Raw genomic sequence first — 17,750 nt, 5'->3', positions numbered from 1 at the left:
TTTTCAAGATGTAACAGGCTAATGTTGTATGGTCGGTATTGAATTTGCACGGAAGATTTATGTTAAAGATGGTTTACAAGTTGCAAAACTAGATAGTAGTAGTAGTACATCTGGTAACAAAAGAATAATCAATCCCTAACAACCACAACCACAAGCATTTAAAAAAGAGTGGGGTTTAATAAGACGACCATTGACTTGGAATAAACCACACATCTTGGCTTTTTTTCTTCCAAAAGGCAAAAACTCTCTCTCTCTCTCTCTCCAATGGCGGAGGCGGCAGTGACATTCCTGCTGGAGCAGCTGAAGGAGGTTGTGGTTGGGTACGCAGATCTGATCGCCGGAGCGGAGAGCGAGTTCGATCAGCTGAACCACGACCTTGAGATACTCAAGGCCTTCCTCAAGGTGATGGCGAAGAAGAAGAAGGATGAGTTGTTGAAAGCACTGGAGAGACGGATTAGAGATGTGGTGTACGAGGTGTAGGATACCATCGACACTTGCTTAACCAAAGCTATCGAACTCAAGGCCAAGAAATCCTTACGACAGCGTGTGGGTATTAAAAGTGCCAGCCTAGCCAAGGAGGTCCGGGCTGTTATACAACATAAATTGGCTCCATTACATAAGGATGCTGACAAGTTTACTAACCTCAAGACTATTGCCGATGGAGCCAAGGACTGGGATGAACCTGAGTCCTCAAAAAGGGTAACTATTTCTTTTTATTTTCATTATTTTTAGGATTAACTTCATACTCAAGATCTACGTTTTAAGCAATAATATTACACACAATTCATTTATTTCATAAAATAGATAATCACTTCTCACATATAATCATTCTTATTTTGCTATTTCAAAATTAGTTTAGTGCATAAACCTTGATTGATGGATGGTCGTTACTGATTTTCAAACAAAGTAACAGTATTTTTTATACATCAAGCTGTAATTATTCTGCCTTAATGCTTTTCTACGCCCATATATATTGATATGCAACTTCTTTTATGTTGATATATTTTCTCATGTATGCAAATGACAATCATAGTATGGGGTGTACATACTTGTTGGATTTCTTTATCTAAATTAATTACATCTTTGTAACATTCATACAGGATACACCAATCAGACTAAACAGAGTCATTGGTTTTGATGACGAGGAAGCTAAAATAATTGACCATCTCAAGGAAAGAAGAGACAAGCTTGACGTTATGTCCATCGTGGGCATACCTGGTCAGGGGAAAACTACTTTGGCATGGAAGGTTTATCAGAACGAGTCCATCTGTTTTCATTTTCCCATTTGCATTTGGGTTTACATGTCTCAAGTGTTCAACAGCAAGGACGTTTTCCTCCAAATCCTCAAGAAATTCACTCCCAGTCAAGACACATCGAGACTCAATGATGACGAATTGGCCCAAACAGTTCGTGCGTGCTTGGAAAATGAAAAATTCTTGTTAGTCCTGGATGATGTATGGAGTGTTGATGCATGGGAAAAGATCCAGGCAGTGCTGCCATTAGACAATGGGGAGGGTAAAGTCCTCATCACCACCCGAGAGAAAGTCGTTGGAGAACAATCTAATGTTTATAGACCTCCCCACAATCTCAAGTTCTTAACTCGTGATGAAAGTTGGGAGCTCCTCCAGTATGAGGTATTTGAGGATTTGAATCAATGCCCTGAAGATTTGAAGGGCATTGGGGAACATATAGCCATGAAGTGTGATGGAGTGCCACTGACAATAGTTGTGATCGGAGGTATTCTTAAGGACCAGCTTCTGAAATCTCGATCAACAGCTGTGGATGAGTGGCAGACGATGTCACAAAGTGTGAGCGAAGCCTTACAAAATAGGGCGACACGCATAACAGAAGTCGTGGAGTTGAGCTATCACAGATTGCCCGATGACTTGAGAGAGTGCTTTGTTTTCTTGGGTGTATTTCCAGAAGATTACGAGATTCCAGCTAAGATGTTGTGTGGGTTATGGATTTCTGAAGGATTTGTACTTCCTAGAAAAGGAAGAAGCATCGAGGAAAGTGCGGAGGAGAATATGAATGATCTCATCAGTAGGAACTTGCTCAAAGTCGAGAAAACTAATCATATGGATAAAGTAAAAACATGCCGTGTTCATGATATGATACGTGCATTCTGCATATCCAAAATTAAGGAGGAGAATTTGTGTGAGGAGGTTAGACGATCATCGAAGACCAGGGAACTCGAACCTTCAGGTTCTCAGCTACAAAAATCTCATCGCCTTTGTTTCCGTTCGGATCTGTCTAAGTTCTTGTCTACAAACCCATCAGGTCCCCATGTTCGGTCGATTTTGTGTTTCTATGAGAGGCCGGTCGAGCTGGAGTCGGAGCATCTAGCAGTTATACCAGACGGCTTCAAAAGGCTCCGGATTTTGGAGTCCAAGTGCATCAAATTGGAAAGTTTTCCTGGAAAAGTTGTCAAGCTAGTCCATCTCAGGTACCTCACCTTATATATCGTAACTCTCAAAACTCTTCCAGAGTCAATCTCCCAGCTATGGAACCTACAATCTCTCGTAGTAGAGACCAAGTTTCGTTCCATTTCAATGAAAGCAAATTTGTGGAGGATGGTGCGGCTGAGGTATCTCAAGACAAGAGCAGCTATTGTCCTAGAAAGTACTAAATCCGACAGCGAAGCAGGGCAGAACCTTCATACATTGAATAGATTGGCACCCGAATCTTGCACTGATGCCGTCTCCAAAAATGCTGTAAACCTCAAGATCTTGGGAATTTCTGGGAAACTGGCCTCCATTTTTGAAAATAATTTCCTAGAAAAATTGCATCATCTTGAAAAGCTGAAGCTTTGTGAACGGGCATCTGAAGATATGCTCCCTAATCTTCCCCCAAGGAGCTGTTTCCCGCCAAATCTCAAGAGACTGACACTAATGAATACATCCCTCGAATGGAAGCACATGTCCACGTTGGCCATGATCAAAACCCTCGAGGCTCTTAAGCTGAAAGACAATGCTTTCGTTGGAGTGTCTTGGAATCTTGGTAACGACACATTTCCCAAACTCCAACTCCTGCTCATTGCTCAGGCAGGATTAGTTCTTTGGGAGGCCACACCGGAGGCTTTTCCCAATCTCAAGTTTCTCGTGATTAATAACTGTGAAAACCTCAAAGAAATCCCAGTGTGTCTAGGAGGTAAACTTGAGAAACTGGAAATAGAGCGTGTCCGCCCTTCTTTAGTTCAGTCTGCTGTGAAGATTGATCAGCAACAGAAGCAACGAGCCACCAGCAAATTTGATGCGCCTCTGGCACTCATCATTGGTCCGGTTGCAGCAGCACTTGCGAGGTGAATTTTAAATTTTGGCAACAAAAATTCAATATAATGTTTGTCTAATGTTTAGATCAACGACTTGTTCATCACTGCAGGGGACCAACATGAATATCAAGTTCAGCTATACTGATGATGTGATTGATCTCGCACTTTGTTCGAATAAATTATGTTTCATTTTGAGTTGAAGAAGAAAAACTTTCAAGTGGAATTTCCATATTTAAACTCTGCATTGTGGTGACTCATGAATATTCTCCAGTTTAGGCATTAATAATGGTACTTTGTTTGTGTGGCAATTGCCTCATTTCAGTAAATTACGGGACTAACAAAATATTCTATAACTTGCTGTTAATTAATCCATGAGTATGTGTATATTGTGCATTCATTTATTAGCTGCTGGCAGGCCTACTTTGAACTCAAAGATCTTGAAGTAAGTTCTTCAATTGTTGTTCTTCGGTTGGCACTCCCATCCACCCGAGCACGAGACAAATTGACCTTGTGATTGCAGTTTCTTCTGTCTTAGTTAAATATACTAGTGACGGTGTTTGATTTTCATCTTTATGATATTTGTGAGGCAAGGTTTAAAAATAGTAAATACATGTGGTGTAAAATACGTGATTGAAAATAAATCCATGGAATTGTGAAAGACCTCTCAAATGTTGTGGTGGTGAGAGGAAAATGGTGGTTCCATAAACTAGTTTATGAGGATGCAAAAAACACGGTGATTTCTAGTTTTCTTATTCACAATACACAATAAACGGTCTTAGGCTTGTCCTAGGGGTAGGAATGGAGAACCCTTGGAGAACGAATGCTTACGGTTGTTTTCTCATCGTGTGCATCTTCTTCCTCTTCTTCTCCTTATCGTGCTCTCACGCATCCGCACATGCCAAAAATAATGATTTCATACCAAACAATAGGCTGAAGCAAGCGCACCATGCCTTTGAGGCATGGAAGCAAGCCATCTACTCCGATCCAATGAACTTCACCACCAACTGGGTTGGCCTTGACGTCTGCTCCTACAATGGCGTCGTTTGCGCCCAGGCTCCTGACGACCCCTCGCTCACCGTGGTGGCGGGAGTCGACCTCAACAATGGGGACATTGCCGGCCACCTCCCCAATGAGATCGGCAACCTTACCGACCTCAGTCTCCTCCACTTGAACTCCAACAGATTCTGCGGGCTCGTTCCCAAGAGCATCAAGAAGCTCACGCTTTTATATGAGCTGGATCTGAGCAACAACCGCTTCGTGGGACCATTCCCTAAGGTTGTCCTTGAGCTGCCGCAGCTCAAGTACCTTGATCTAAGGTTCAATGACTTCGAAGGGGAGCTTCCGGAAAAATTGTTTGATAAGGAGCTGGATGCCATCTTCATGAACAACAACCGATTCAGGTCCACCATTCCTGAGAATCTAGGGAACTCCCCTGCTTCCGTAGTAGTGCTGTCTAGTAACAACCTCATAGGGTGCCTTCCACACAGCATCGGGGAGATGGCAGGCAGTCTGGACGAACTGATTGTGTCGGATAATAAACTATCAGGATGCATGCCGGAGGAGGTCACCCTACTGAACTCGACAGTGATTTTCGACGTGAGCAGGAACAGGTTCATCGGGGACTTGCCGGTGGGGATGGAATACATGCAAAGGTTGGAGGTTGTCAACATAGCCATGAACAAGTTCAGGAGCAACGTGCCGGAAAGCGTGTGCAGCTTGCCTAACTTGAAGAACTTCACGTACGCCTACAATTACTTCGACGCCAAGCATGCAAGCTGCGACCACGACGCCATCCCGGAGGTGATGTTCGAGGGTGCTAACAACTGCATTCCTGGGGAGTTAGCGCAGAGGACTGAGAATCAATGTCGAACGGTGTTGAGCAACACAGTGGATTGTAAAGCTCAAGGGTGTCGTGAGCCGGAGCACGGAGAGTCTCCCAAGGGGAAGCTTGAATCACCGCCACAACTGGACACACGTCCACTACCCTCCAAGCCGAAGAGGACTACTTCCACCCCGCCACAACCTGAGACCTTCTCTCCGCCATCCAAGTCACCCATTCCACAACCTGAGCCATCCAAGCCGGGGCAGCAGACTCCCCCCCAGTCACAACCTGAGACGCCTTCCAAGCTGAAGCAAAAAACTCCCACTTCGCCACAATCCGAGACGGCTCCTTCTCCGTCACAACCTAAGCCACATGAGAAGGCTCCTACACTTTCGCCTCAGAAGGGTCCCTCTCCTTCGCCACAACCAGAGATGGCTCCTACTCCATCACAACCTAAGCCACATGAGAAGGCTCCTTCTCCGTCACAATTTGAGACACTTTCGCCTCCGTCCAAGTCACATCAGAAGGGTCCCTCTCCTTCGCCACAACCCGAGATGGCTCCTACTCCGTCACAACCTAAGCCACATGAGAAGGCTCCTTCTCCGTCACAATTTGAGACACTTTCGCCTCTGTCCAAGTCACATCAGAAGGGTCCCTCTCCTTCGCCACAACCCGAGACGACTCCTTCTCCGTCACAACCTAAGCCACATGAGAAGGCTCCTTGTCCGTCACAATCTGAGACACTTTCGCCTGCGTCCAAGTCACATCAGAAGGGTACCTCTCCTTCACCACAACCCGAGATGACTCCTCCATTACAACCTAAGCCACATGAAAAGGCTCCTTCTCCGTCACAATCTGAGACACTTTCGCCTGCGTCCAAGTCACATCAGAAGGGTCCCTCTCCTTCACCACAACCCGAGATGACTCCTTCTCCATCACAACCTAAGCCACATGAGAAGGCTCCTTCTCCGTCACAATCTGAGACACTTTCGCCTGCGTCCAAGTCACATCAGAAGGGTCCCTCTCCTTCGCCACAACCCGAGACGGCTCCTTCTCCGACACAATCCGAGTCACTTTCACCTCTGTCCAAGTCACATCAGAAGGGTCCCTCTCCTTCGCAAGAACCAGGGAGTCCGGTGCCTTTGAAACCCGAGTCGAGTCCATGGTTTGATCAATCACATCCGTCTCCTTCCCAACCATTGGGCGTCCACTCCCAGCCACCAACAGTGCACTCGTCTCCTCCATCGGGCGTCCATTCCCAACCACCAACAGCACAATCGTCTCCTCCACCAATCGTCCACTCCCAGCCACCGCCAATGCTCTCTCCGCCTCCACCCCTCCACTCCCCACCACCACCACCACTAGTCCATTCTCCGCCCCCACCGGTCCACTCCCCACCACCACCCGTCCATTCCCCGCCCCCGCCAGTCCACTCTCCTCCACCTCCAGTCCATTCCCCACCACCACCAGTCCATTCCCCGCCCCCACCTGTGCACTCTCCGCCACCACCAGTCCACTCCCCACCTCCGCCCGTCTTCTCCCCACCTCCACCCCCGCCAGTGCACTCTCCGCCACCACCAGTCCACTCTCCACCACCACCCGTCCACTCTCCACCACCACCAGCACCGCCTACATTCACTCCAATTGATCTGCCGATGAACTTGGGCGCCAAATACCAATCTCCTCCGCCACCAGCAATCCAGGGCTACTAAAAAAAGCTTTGTAATGTCATCAAATCTCACCTAATTCATGACCTGTTGTCAACTAATGTACAACGCGAACTCACTTCCTTAAGCTTCACCTTCTCTTTCTTTTTTTTTCTTTATTACTACTGGAGTATCATTTTTGGGGTTTTCAACAAGTACATTCTCTTACATACACACAACACCAAAAAAATAACCTTCCATTTTGAGACATTTTTTTACCTCGTCGGCCGCCTTACATTTCGTACCTCATATCACATATATTGAATATTATCATAAATACTTTTAAACAACATTATAGCATACCTATAATGTACATCAAAATCAGAATTAAAAGTTCTACACCAACATAAAAGTGGACCCGGATCCCCTGGGAAGAAAAATCATAGCGGGGTCAGGGGCGGAGCCCGGATTTGATATAAGGAGGGGTAAAAATATATTTATAAACATATTTTGTAGTAATGAGAAGGGACATTTAAAAGAGAATATAAAAAAAAAAAAAATTAAATTTGGAGAAAAATACCACCGGTATAAACTTTTGAGGAGGGGCAAATGCCCCACCAACTATATACATAGATCCGCACCTGGCGGGGGTGTTGTGCACTTCCATCCTAATATTTTACTTTATCCGGCTGCGAATAAGAGTTCCGTTTTTTCATTTTAGTCCATCTGCAAATAGAAGTCCAAGTTCACTTTTACCATTTTAATACGGTCTCACGTTCCACTAACTCATCTTCACTCACATTTCATTTAAAATTAATATATATGAGTTGGACTCGTATTTCATTAACTTTTTTCCACCTATTTTTTTTTAACATTTTCTTAAAACCCATGCAAGAAATAAGACTCATAATGCAAGACATAGGGAGTATTTAAAAATATACTATTAAAATATTAAATTTAAAAAAAATTGGGACGTGAGTACACAGCACCACTGATGTGATTTCTCTATATCGGGGGATCCAACATCAACATCAAGTCCCATAAAACTACTCCCTCCGTCTCGGAATAGTAGTCCTATTTAGTTATGACATGAATTTTAAGAAATGTAAAACAAGTGAGTTGAATAAGTTAGTGAAATATGAGTTCCACTTATATATATTAGTTTTATAACAAAATGTGAATGAAAAAAGTTTACGTGGGGCCTATTTATCTTTTATGGCAAAAGTGAAATATGACTTTTATTATGTGACGGATTGAAATAGCAAAATAAGACTCTTTATCAATATTGCGTGGCACGATAAACACTCGTTATTAGTACATAATACTATAACCTCATACCTCGATAAATTTAAATTGTAACATTAACATTGCATTTTTTGACAAATTAATTAAAAATCATGGGTTGATACAATACTTTTTTTCCTTATATAAATTCTTTCATTAATGATTCTTATGGTTCATAGGTCATATATTTAAACATTTGCTTAGCTAATTCTGTGACTAAGACTTTCTTTATATCACACATTTGAAAAAAATTCGGACTTTTTTCTACGCAAAAAGTTGGTATACTATTCCGTTTTTCTATTAGGGACAAACAATGGAATTCTATTTTTGTATAGTGAAAAATGGAATCATTTCTCGTTGGTGGAAACGACGACGTATCAGATGTTGAACAATTGGCGCAGTTTGTATTTTCGTTGCCTTCAAGACCACGTTGAAGCAGATTTCCACATAGCTGAAGAAGGAACAGCATTTTCAATTCAAAACCTAAACACAGAACAAGCAATTCCCCAAAATTGGTTGGAGTCCAATCTCATTTTCATCCGAAAAAGTAGTGATTGAATAAATCAAATCAATAGTTAGTATAATTGATATTGATTTAGTCTTCATGGCTGACGATTCGAAGAAATCTGAATCCGAAGTGAAGCTCGAAACCGAAGAAAGTACCGCAGCCGATGCACACAAGGTATCTCCAGTGAGAGAGACCGCCGGCGGATGGGGTGGATGGGGATTTTCTCTTTCGTATCTCTCGGATCTTCAGAAAGCTGCTGCTGAAGCGGCTGAAGAGATATCACGCAATGTATGTGTTTTTGCGATCGGAAACCAATACATTCTTTCAGATTTTTCTCTTTTAAGTTATAAGTACTGCATTCGTTTTGGTTTAGGTATGTGTTTTCCTTGCTTATATTTGAAATGTGGATAATGGTTATGATTTGGTTGAAAGTGCAGATTGTGTGAGATTGATTTGCTTGAATCAGTGAAAGTATTTAGGTTTATTTGTTTTTCCTTCGTTTGGGAAATTTGTTCGAGATGAGGAGTTATCTGTGGGTCTGAAATCTATGCTTTAGAGGCTAATGTTCATTATATAATATGTTCAATTGGCTCGAAATTTTATCAGTCACAAGCTCATTTTAATTACGTTCGGAGCTTGTACATTAGTACGAGTATATATTTATGATTGGATTGCTTCTTCTTTAATGTTTTAATTTGTGAAAATATGGATATGCCGTAAATTGGATTGGACTAGCCCAAGGGTAAAGACTAAAGAATAATATAGGAGATGATCGTTGCGTTGGAATGGCTTCAAGGATAGAATCTTGCAGTTTGAAGGAGAATTCGATCCACTTGGCAAGTAAATGTAGAGTGTAAAATGTTCTTTTAGAATGCAGGACTGTGAGCTCTCTGAGACATTAATAGGAAGCATTTTCATTTGAGTTGGGGAGGCAGTTGAAGAAATTGGGTCGGACCTTGATCAAAAACTTCTATAAATGTTAGGAATACTAGTATACCTCTAAGCTATGAGGCTTATGGTCAAGAAAAGTATTTTTTAAATAAAACTACTTTTTACTTGTATAACAGTAATTCTGACACACAATGCATACCCTCTTTTAAGTTGCATTATTGACTCTCCAGTCAGTTGATACGACTTCTCGACTTCTCATTGGATTTTGTTTGGTTGAATGCCATTGTAAATGTAGGCAGTTGAAGCTGCCAGGACAGCAGCTCAGAGCATTTCAGATGCAGTGGATGAAAATTCAGAATCTTCCAAGGAGGATAATACTGAAGCGTCTGCAGCGGAAGAGGAAACTGATGATGAACGTGATAAGCAGCGGAAAGAAGCTCTGGATAAACTAGAGAAAGCCAGTGAAGACTCCTTCTTTAGCCAAGTGGGTCATGTGAAATATATATGTATACATATACATATCGATATATAAATTTTATTTGACCTTTTTCTGTTTCTTGCCTTGAAACCTTCATTTCCTTTCTCTTAAGTCTTAACATGACATGACCATCAAATCAAGGATTCAAGATCCTATATGACTTTCTCTTAAGTATTGCTAGAATGCATCCATTTAATGTTTGCAAAAGCTAGCTCTGATATTTCATACTCCCTCCGTTCCCCAAAAAAATAAACTAGTTTTACCATTTTGGTCGTCCCCCAAAATTAGACAAAGTCGAAATATGAAAAGTTTTCAACAAATACTAATCTTGCACATCATTTGTAATGTGGACCCCATAATCCACTAACACTCCTTCCACTACCTTCTCTCTCTCTCTCTCTCTCTCTCTCTCTACTTTTTTCCATCTCTTTCTTACTTTACCAATTGTACATTATAACCCATGTCATTTACAAAGTTGTCTATTTTTTAAGGACTGAGGGTGTATACAGTTAATTGTGTTCTGTAAATGCAGGGTTTGAAGGCTATTGATACATCTGTGGAAACCTTTGCCTCCGGAGCTTGGCAAGCTCTTGGAACTGCATGGAAAGGGTGAGCAACACTAGCTTACGAGCACATCACGACAGTGTGAAATTCTTTTGACATGGTTGCCCATTTTATATGTGGAATGCTTTTGAATCAGTGCTAGTCTTCGGTTCATTTGAGGTTCTTTTATCTACATGCTTTATTATTTGCTTGATACAGCATAATGAAATTATGGAGTACTACTAGTCGCTGACCTCTTGGTCATTTTTCATATCTCCTAGGATTGAGAACTCAGCTACAAATATAGCTGATTCAGTTCAACATAGCAAGCTACCTGGCTCTACTGGTCCAGTTGCACCATCTTTATTAGAGGTTTGTCTAGCATCTTGTTACCTTCTAAAACTCCAGAGTTTTTGTCTGTTTTATCACTTTTGCTTGCTATGTTAATGCAGACTGGAAAAGCTTTTACAGCTAAGGGCATGCATGTGCTAGAGCAAGTAGGAAAAGATACCATGGATCTTTTAATTTCAGAAACTGGGATCCTAGCTGACAAGAAATCTGATGGTAATGACGATGAAGATCAATTGTTTGAAGAAATTTCATTTGATAGGTGCTTCTATATTTATGGAGGTCCAGAACAGTTGGAGGTATATCCTCTAGCTCTTAAATATCCATCTGTAACAAATTTAGCTCAAATTAATGCGTGTATAATCTTTCCTGTAGGAATTGGAGGCACTATCCAACCACTATGCATTGTTATACAACCGAAGAAAGGCTAAACTATCTTTGGAAGAAAAATCTGTTTATGATGGGAAGTTGAAAGAAGTCCAAAGCATATTTGATTTAGGTTCTGAACTTGATGGCAGTGTTACATATTCAGAAAAAGGGAAGAAAAAAGAGGCTGGAAATGAAGATACCGTGAATGAATTGAAAAAATTGCACGATTCCAGTGTTCGCAAGGCTGCTGAATTGGCTGCAGGGTAAAAATCCTTTTAACATTATCGATTACATTTAGTAGGAGTATCATCTTATTTTCTCTTTTAGGTTTAAAACATGCCATATTATGGCATAGAACTTAGGGTTGAGGGTGTCTGCCGATATGTTTGTTTCTATTATTGTGAATCTGTGATGATATGATACCCCCCTCATTCAGTGTCAAAAATGAACTTGTTTCTTTTCCTTATTCATTCGCATCATAATCACTATTCATTAGAGTTAAAAGGACTCCTAATTATTTGTCTCCATCAAGAATTTCAACACGCTAAGAAATTCTTGATGTTGCAGTGAATTTATGGACTACCTTTAATTAGGGCAAGAATGTGTTGGGGGAGAAGTGTAGTAAAGAGTCAAGATATGCAGTCGCATTTAGGAGTAGGTAGTTGAGGAGAGTTAGGTTTGGCTGACTAGTTCTTGGTGATTTATATGAAAAATATAGATGGACATTTAATACCAATTTAATTTATTAATTACAGTATCTATGTATGTGGCTATTTTGTTACTACGATTTTATTAATTCTTGGACTTGAACATCAAACATGACATTCTAATATTTTGCAGTTTTGCAAGTGCTTTGGCTGGACTGGCTCCAAACGATATCGTTCATAGAACTTCTGGAAGGCTCGATACTATTCACTCAGAGGGTGTTCATGTACGCATATGAGTTTATATTTTTATCACTGATTTAGCTGCTCTAGGTGGTAGTCCACTGAATGGTTAAAAAGTTCATTTTGTATTTTTAGATACTTCATTAAGCCCTTGTGCTCATCTTTACAGAGGCTTTCTGAAATTTGCTGTTTTGCGGTAACTCAACTTCTGAAGCTTGGGAAGTCCATCATATCCGAAGCAAACAAGCTGGAGGATCAAGAGATTGAGGTGAAGATTGATTGGCCTGAGGATTTTGTCGAAAGAGCTAAGATTATCAGATCAAAGGCACAATCAGTGACAGAAAATATGGAAGCAGTCTATAATGGTTTTATTACTGGTAAAATATTAACTTAATAGTATTATTTCATAAAACGGTCTCTTTATTTATACTGTTCTGCTCAGGCATATCAGACATAGCAGAATCGTATTCAGCAGCCATGAGAAATGCTTCTTCTGCTGAGTCGCAAGGTCTTCCTCAGAAGTCGATTGAGGAAAAGGCGATTTTGTTCACAGAAAATCTCCGAACTGATCACAGCACAGGTCTGAGTAAAATGCAGGAAGGACTTGAGTATCTGAGTTACTTGGTTATCTCTACTTCAATGCCTGCTGCTGCTTGAAAGTTGCAGAAATTGTTACTGACAAAATGCATTCGGACAAACACCTCTCTACTTGTATTTGTAAATAGTCTCTGAATCTTTAGTTCGATTTGCCCTGCGCTGCTCCATCATTACTTGGGAGGCTATCTGTTTTATTAAAGGAAAGAATGGCACTTAATGACGTTTCCAGTCCATTTTTATTGCAAAATCGCCACCCAAGTAGTGCTAAACATAAATATAACTAATGCGAATCATGGGAGCAAAAGACAAAAAAAGTTGAGCATCACAAAAATAGGTAGTGATATACTTATGGCAAGGGTGCAAACTGTTATGTATTTGCAGGATGTTGGAAGTCAACAGCTAGCTAGTTGCAACTTGATGACTTGATACTAGAGGTGCCCATGGTTCAGGAATCGGTTACGGTTTGGAACCGCCGGTTCCGATTTTGGAAATTGTTGAACCGGAACCAAACCGCGATGGTGTTTCGCGGTTATGGTTCTGTTCCAAAACCGCCGGTTTCGGTTTCGGTTCCAAACCCCCGGTTTTTTGCGGTTCCGGCTTGTTTTCACGGTTTTTTGGTGGTTTTTCGCGGTTCCGGTTTGGAACCACCTGGAACCGGCGATTCCGGTACGGTTTCGGTTCAAAAAAATTTGAACTTGAACCGAACCATAATTCAAAAATTGACATTTCGGTTCGAGTAAATTCTCATGGTTTCGGTTTGGAACCGTAACCGTTTTAACTGCCGGTTCGCTAAATCTTGGGCGGGTCTACTTGATACATGATATGTGAATACATCCTTGGTTACATATTTAACTACTGTACAAAAAAGACGGATAATCCCGCTTTTAATTTGGTAGTGTGCTTAATTATATCAAATCAGCTCCATCCAACATAAATTAATACTAGTAACTCTTGCATTTCATAACCAAAACAAAACTTTTATACTTCCACAAAACCAATCTAACTTTCTCTCTCTCTTTTTAAGGAGAAATGCCCACATATGGAACTGATGAAATTTGGTATCCACCATTTGCAGACATGGCTGAGTTGCCTTGATTTACCACAAACCCAACCACATTCACCAAATCTAAATTAATTAATTCATAAAGTGTTACACTAGGACCATGACAATTGACATGGTCCTATGTTTGCTTGTCTACAAAATATCATCATATATTATGAAAATGAAACTATGTGCTTTGTCATAGGAAACAAAAGTGTTTGTTCGCTATTTACAGAAAAGCATATTCCATTTCATTTTTTTTGTTGACCCACACAAATCATGCATGCTCAAGGCAATGCTATTGCAAAATGTTATACTAAATGGGACATTATTTTTGGAATATTTGTTTGTCATGCTTATCATTTGATGATAGTTGCAAATAACATAACTTTGTCTAATGAACTTTTATGATTTGTACTTTGTAACAAATTAATAATAATGTACTATGTCCTCGATTAAGAGTCAAACTTTGACCGGGCACGAGTTTTAAGAAATGTAAAGAAAAGTTGGTTGAAAAAGTTAGTGGAATGTGAGACCCATTTTTTTATATTGGTTTTATAATAAAATGAAGTGTGGCTCTTAATTGAGGACGAACCGAAATGGAAAAGTGTGACTCTTAATCGGGGACAGAGGGAGTATTAATGTACTCCACAGCATTTTCCTTGTTTTATGGAGTAATTTGGTTTTTCCTTGACAAAATGACTGAAAGTGTTGACCCAATAAGGCCCAGTGTCAGAACTCTTCATATTGAGATGGGTTTAGTATTACTTATTCTTTGTCATACATTATATGAACAAATGTGTATCAAGTGCCTGCTGTAAATTCTTCAACATTTAATTCTATTCATTTGTGCTTCTGTATGAAATGATTTTCATATTCATCCACAACTAAGTATTAATTCTATAAAAATACTTAACTCCAGCACTTAAGACAGTGGTAAGGTTGAAACACAGCAAATAAAGTAGTGGTACTTGATTTGGAAATCATCATCAAACTACAAAATGCCATATGTAGAGAATATAACAAACTTTCTTTGCTTGCAGGCTTAAATGCAATGATGAGCTGGAAACAAAGCATCCATGTTCTAACAGAAATATCAAATCACATAGCATACACTATTTCTCCACTGCTATCGATGTCAAGATCAGGATCGCTTTCAAGATCCTCGTCCATGTCATCATCAATGTCGAGGCTTCCCGTGAGATACTGGTTAAGATTGTTGGTTCCAGCAGGTGGGATGGTAGCCTCAGTTATTATCTGCATAATCTCACTATCACTCTGCATAGGTTGTTCTGGTTCTTCAAACTGATTGTTTTCCATGTTGTTGTCCATCAAATCCGAAGGCAGGTTCTTTAGAAACCACTCGTGGTTCTTGATCTCTGGGATTGAAATCCTCTGTCGAAGCAAACTTACATTATGAAAAGGATGATATTCAAGATTGTGAAGATGATTGACTACCGACCTTTGCAGGGTCTGCCACGAAGATCCTTGAGATCAGATGACGACATTCTGGGGATATATGAACGTAGTCTGGGATGGTGTACTGAACGTTCAAGATTCTCTGCCAAACAAGCCAATGCCCCGATGAGGGAAGGACAAGACACAAAGGAAGTTAGGATGCACTATCACTAGGTACCTGTATAGTCTTTCTAAAGTTCTTGGGTTCCTCAGGGTCCTCGAATGGATATGCACCAACCAACATTACATATAGAGTTACTCCACAAGACCAGACGTCTGCGATCTATAAACAACACATAAAATATCACATTTGTTATCTTACTTTGCACAATATAACATTCGTTTGTAATGTGTTGACTTCTCTGTGTGCTCAACTACCTTCCTCTTAGAGCAACTGGTCATGGCATAATGTATTTTATTTCCTCTTTGGGAATCTTTCTATGTTCTTCTAGACCAATCTCCAGATCTTAGTGGAACTACTTACTACCTAACTGATTTCTTTATTTCACTTAGTCAACTCTATCTTTTGCTACCCTTTGGCTGTTTCTGGGGAACATAACACTTGTTTATAGGCTATAGCTACAGAATAATGGGAAAAGGAAAGTTTTAAGCTTCAGTTTGCATAAACTAACTACTCACCTTTCCGTCATATTCCTTTTTGAGCAACACTTCAGGGGCAATATATGCAGGGGTACCGACTGTCGACTTTGGTTGTGAATGAAGCACAGACGACTAAAACAAGCAAGCAATGTCTCAACAGAAAGGGGCATAAGTTAATGAAAAGTGATCAAAGAAGCACAAGTGGATACCTTTGAGTACCCAAAATCACAAATTTTGAGGCGAGGAGCCGGGCTTCCATCGAGCAACGTATTCTCCAACTTCAAATCACGGTGGCAAATTTGCTTCATACATGAGTACATAATAAGTAAAACAATGGGGTGTAGTTTAGGAAGGGGGAAACACAGAAAAGACAGATTGATCACAAATACCATAGCATGACAGTAGCTGACCCCTGATATTAGTTGCTGGAAGAAAAACCTTGCCTAAATACCAAAAAGAGATTGATTACAACATATACTACAAAATACATAAAAAATGTGATAAGAAGCTAAGGTACCTCGTCCTCACTGAATCGCCCTGCGTTGCATATACGTTCGAAAAGTTCTCCTCCAGATGCATACTCCATCACAATGGCTAAATGTGTCGGCGTCAGTATAACCTAAAATACAAATTTATGCAGAGAGATAGTACTCCTTTTATCATGATGAAGCAAGGATGAAGAAATAGATACTACTACTACTACTACTACTACTACCTCTTTGAATCTGACGATATTTGGATGTCTGAGAGACCTATGGTTGATGATTTCTCTCTGCACATTTTCATCAATCTACAGCATGAACAACAACAATTTGTGATAAAAAGAAACATAAAAAACTCAATCTTGATAAAAAAATAAAAGCTAAATTGCTCTCATTCCACTTACCTTCTCCCCCCTCTCGATGTACTTAACAGCAACAAGCTCTCCCGTCTGGCGATCCCTCATGAGCCGGGCGACTCCGAAATTACCCGACCCGATATCCCTAACTAGCTCATACCTGTCGCTATCGTGCATGATCGGCATGTCCATATCCCCAAATTAAGCACGATCAAGCAGCTCCCAGTAAAATAATCCCCCAAAAAAGAGGGGGGAAGAAGCGACGTGGCGAGAGGTGAATCACCGAAGGACGATAGAGATAGGTGTGCAGTGCAGCATGCCCTCGTGAACAAGCTCACACCTCACCACCAATAATTTGACCATAATCGGATGTCCATGATCGCTTTATTCAGTTGAGAGACACACCCACACCCACACCCAGATATGCGTGAAGTGAAACTGCTTTTTAGTTTCTGCAAAAATGACTTCTCGATAGGCGACCAGATTTTTTGGATTACTATATTTTTTTAATATTCCCTTTTTTCCAAGGCGCTTGCATGTTTTATGACATGTGTGATGATCTGGTTGGGCCGCAGTCCATCACTCTTGGTTGGGCTAGTTTCACCTTCATTAAACATAAATGCATTATTTTTATCTATGTTTCAGATTTATTTAAAAGAGATTATAGTTTACTTTCACATGCATACACTACGGAGACCCAGTTAATAGGGAATAGTATAAATTTGAATTTAAGAATGTGTAATAACGCTTTTTAATATAAATTTAAATATGTTATATCTATAAAAATTATAAGGGCCTCCAAACTCTTGAGTTAGGTAAATCCAGCTCAGATTCTTCATCGCGTGTGGATTCGAAGAAGGTAATGCACTACGATTTGAGATGGATCAGGAGAAATAGTGTGTGAATCCTAATTTAAATATAAATATATTACTATAGTATATTAGTGAAACAAACAGCTAGTACTAAATAAATTGACCACTATATGCAAGTATAGAAAAGCATGCATTATGTATCCAATCAAAAATATTAGAGTAGTGATATAGGGCAAGTGCCCATTAAGTATATAACTAGAGAATAAATTATAGCCACAAGATCAAGAAAATCAAGGGCTAGATTAAATAAGCAAAGGTTATTTTTCGTAGTTCATTATATACACAATTTACTTCAG

The 17,750-nt window shown here is 40.4% G+C and overlaps 4 protein-coding genes across 4 annotated transcripts; 3 read left to right on the top strand and 1 right to left on the bottom strand.

The window, feature by feature from the left end:
• Nucleotides 1-197: 197 nt before the first annotated feature.
• LOC125222635 (putative late blight resistance protein homolog R1B-16) lies at nucleotides 198-3,624 on the top strand. Its single transcript, XM_048125357.1, has 3 exons — nucleotides 198-699; nucleotides 1,101-3,301; nucleotides 3,382-3,624. Exons 2-3 carry the CDS (start codon nucleotides 1,197-1,199, stop codon nucleotides 3,392-3,394), a joined length of 2,118 nt encoding a protein of 705 aa, XP_047981314.1. The 5' UTR covers nucleotides 198-699; nucleotides 1,101-1,196; the 3' UTR covers nucleotides 3,395-3,624.
• A 445-nt stretch (nucleotides 3,625-4,069) lies between these two features.
• Nucleotides 4,070-7,022, top strand: LOC125220748 (pollen-specific leucine-rich repeat extensin-like protein 1). Its single transcript, XM_048122893.1, has one exon. It carries the CDS (start codon nucleotides 4,070-4,072, stop codon nucleotides 6,803-6,805), a length of 2,736 nt encoding a protein of 911 aa, XP_047978850.1. The 3' UTR covers nucleotides 6,806-7,022.
• Nucleotides 7,023-8,408: 1,386 nt separating this feature from the next.
• LOC125219136 lies at nucleotides 8,409-12,877 on the top strand. Its single transcript, XM_048121018.1, has 9 exons — nucleotides 8,409-8,819; nucleotides 9,718-9,906; nucleotides 10,433-10,509; nucleotides 10,725-10,815; nucleotides 10,896-11,090; nucleotides 11,167-11,423; nucleotides 12,001-12,091; nucleotides 12,217-12,424; nucleotides 12,490-12,877. Exons 1-9 carry the CDS (start codon nucleotides 8,628-8,630, stop codon nucleotides 12,702-12,704), a joined length of 1,515 nt encoding a protein of 504 aa, XP_047976975.1. The 5' UTR covers nucleotides 8,409-8,627; the 3' UTR covers nucleotides 12,705-12,877.
• Nucleotides 12,878-14,643: 1,766 nt separating this feature from the next.
• LOC125185138 (serine/threonine-protein kinase SRK2E) lies at nucleotides 14,644-17,059 on the bottom strand. The gene is made up of 9 exons (XM_048081631.1): nucleotides 16,631-17,059; nucleotides 16,460-16,534; nucleotides 16,262-16,363; nucleotides 16,134-16,187; nucleotides 15,954-16,046; nucleotides 15,784-15,876; nucleotides 15,323-15,427; nucleotides 15,149-15,247; nucleotides 14,644-15,081 (listed from the first exon to the last, which is right to left on the bottom strand). The coding sequence occupies exons 1-9, from the start codon at nucleotides 16,772-16,774 to the stop codon at nucleotides 14,788-14,790; spliced, it is 1,059 nt and encodes a 352-aa protein (XP_047937588.1). The 5' UTR covers nucleotides 16,775-17,059; the 3' UTR covers nucleotides 14,644-14,787.
• Between the last annotated feature and the right edge of the window lie 691 nt (nucleotides 17,060-17,750).

Source organism: Salvia hispanica, chromosome 4 (assembly GCF_023119035.1).
Source record: "Salvia hispanica cultivar TCC Black 2014 chromosome 4, UniMelb_Shisp_WGS_1.0, whole genome shotgun sequence".
Taxonomy (NCBI): domain Eukaryota; kingdom Viridiplantae; phylum Streptophyta; class Magnoliopsida; order Lamiales; family Lamiaceae; genus Salvia; species Salvia hispanica.
The sequence above is the reverse complement of the archived record's forward strand: the minus strand, read 5'-3'. Positions and strand labels throughout refer to the sequence as shown.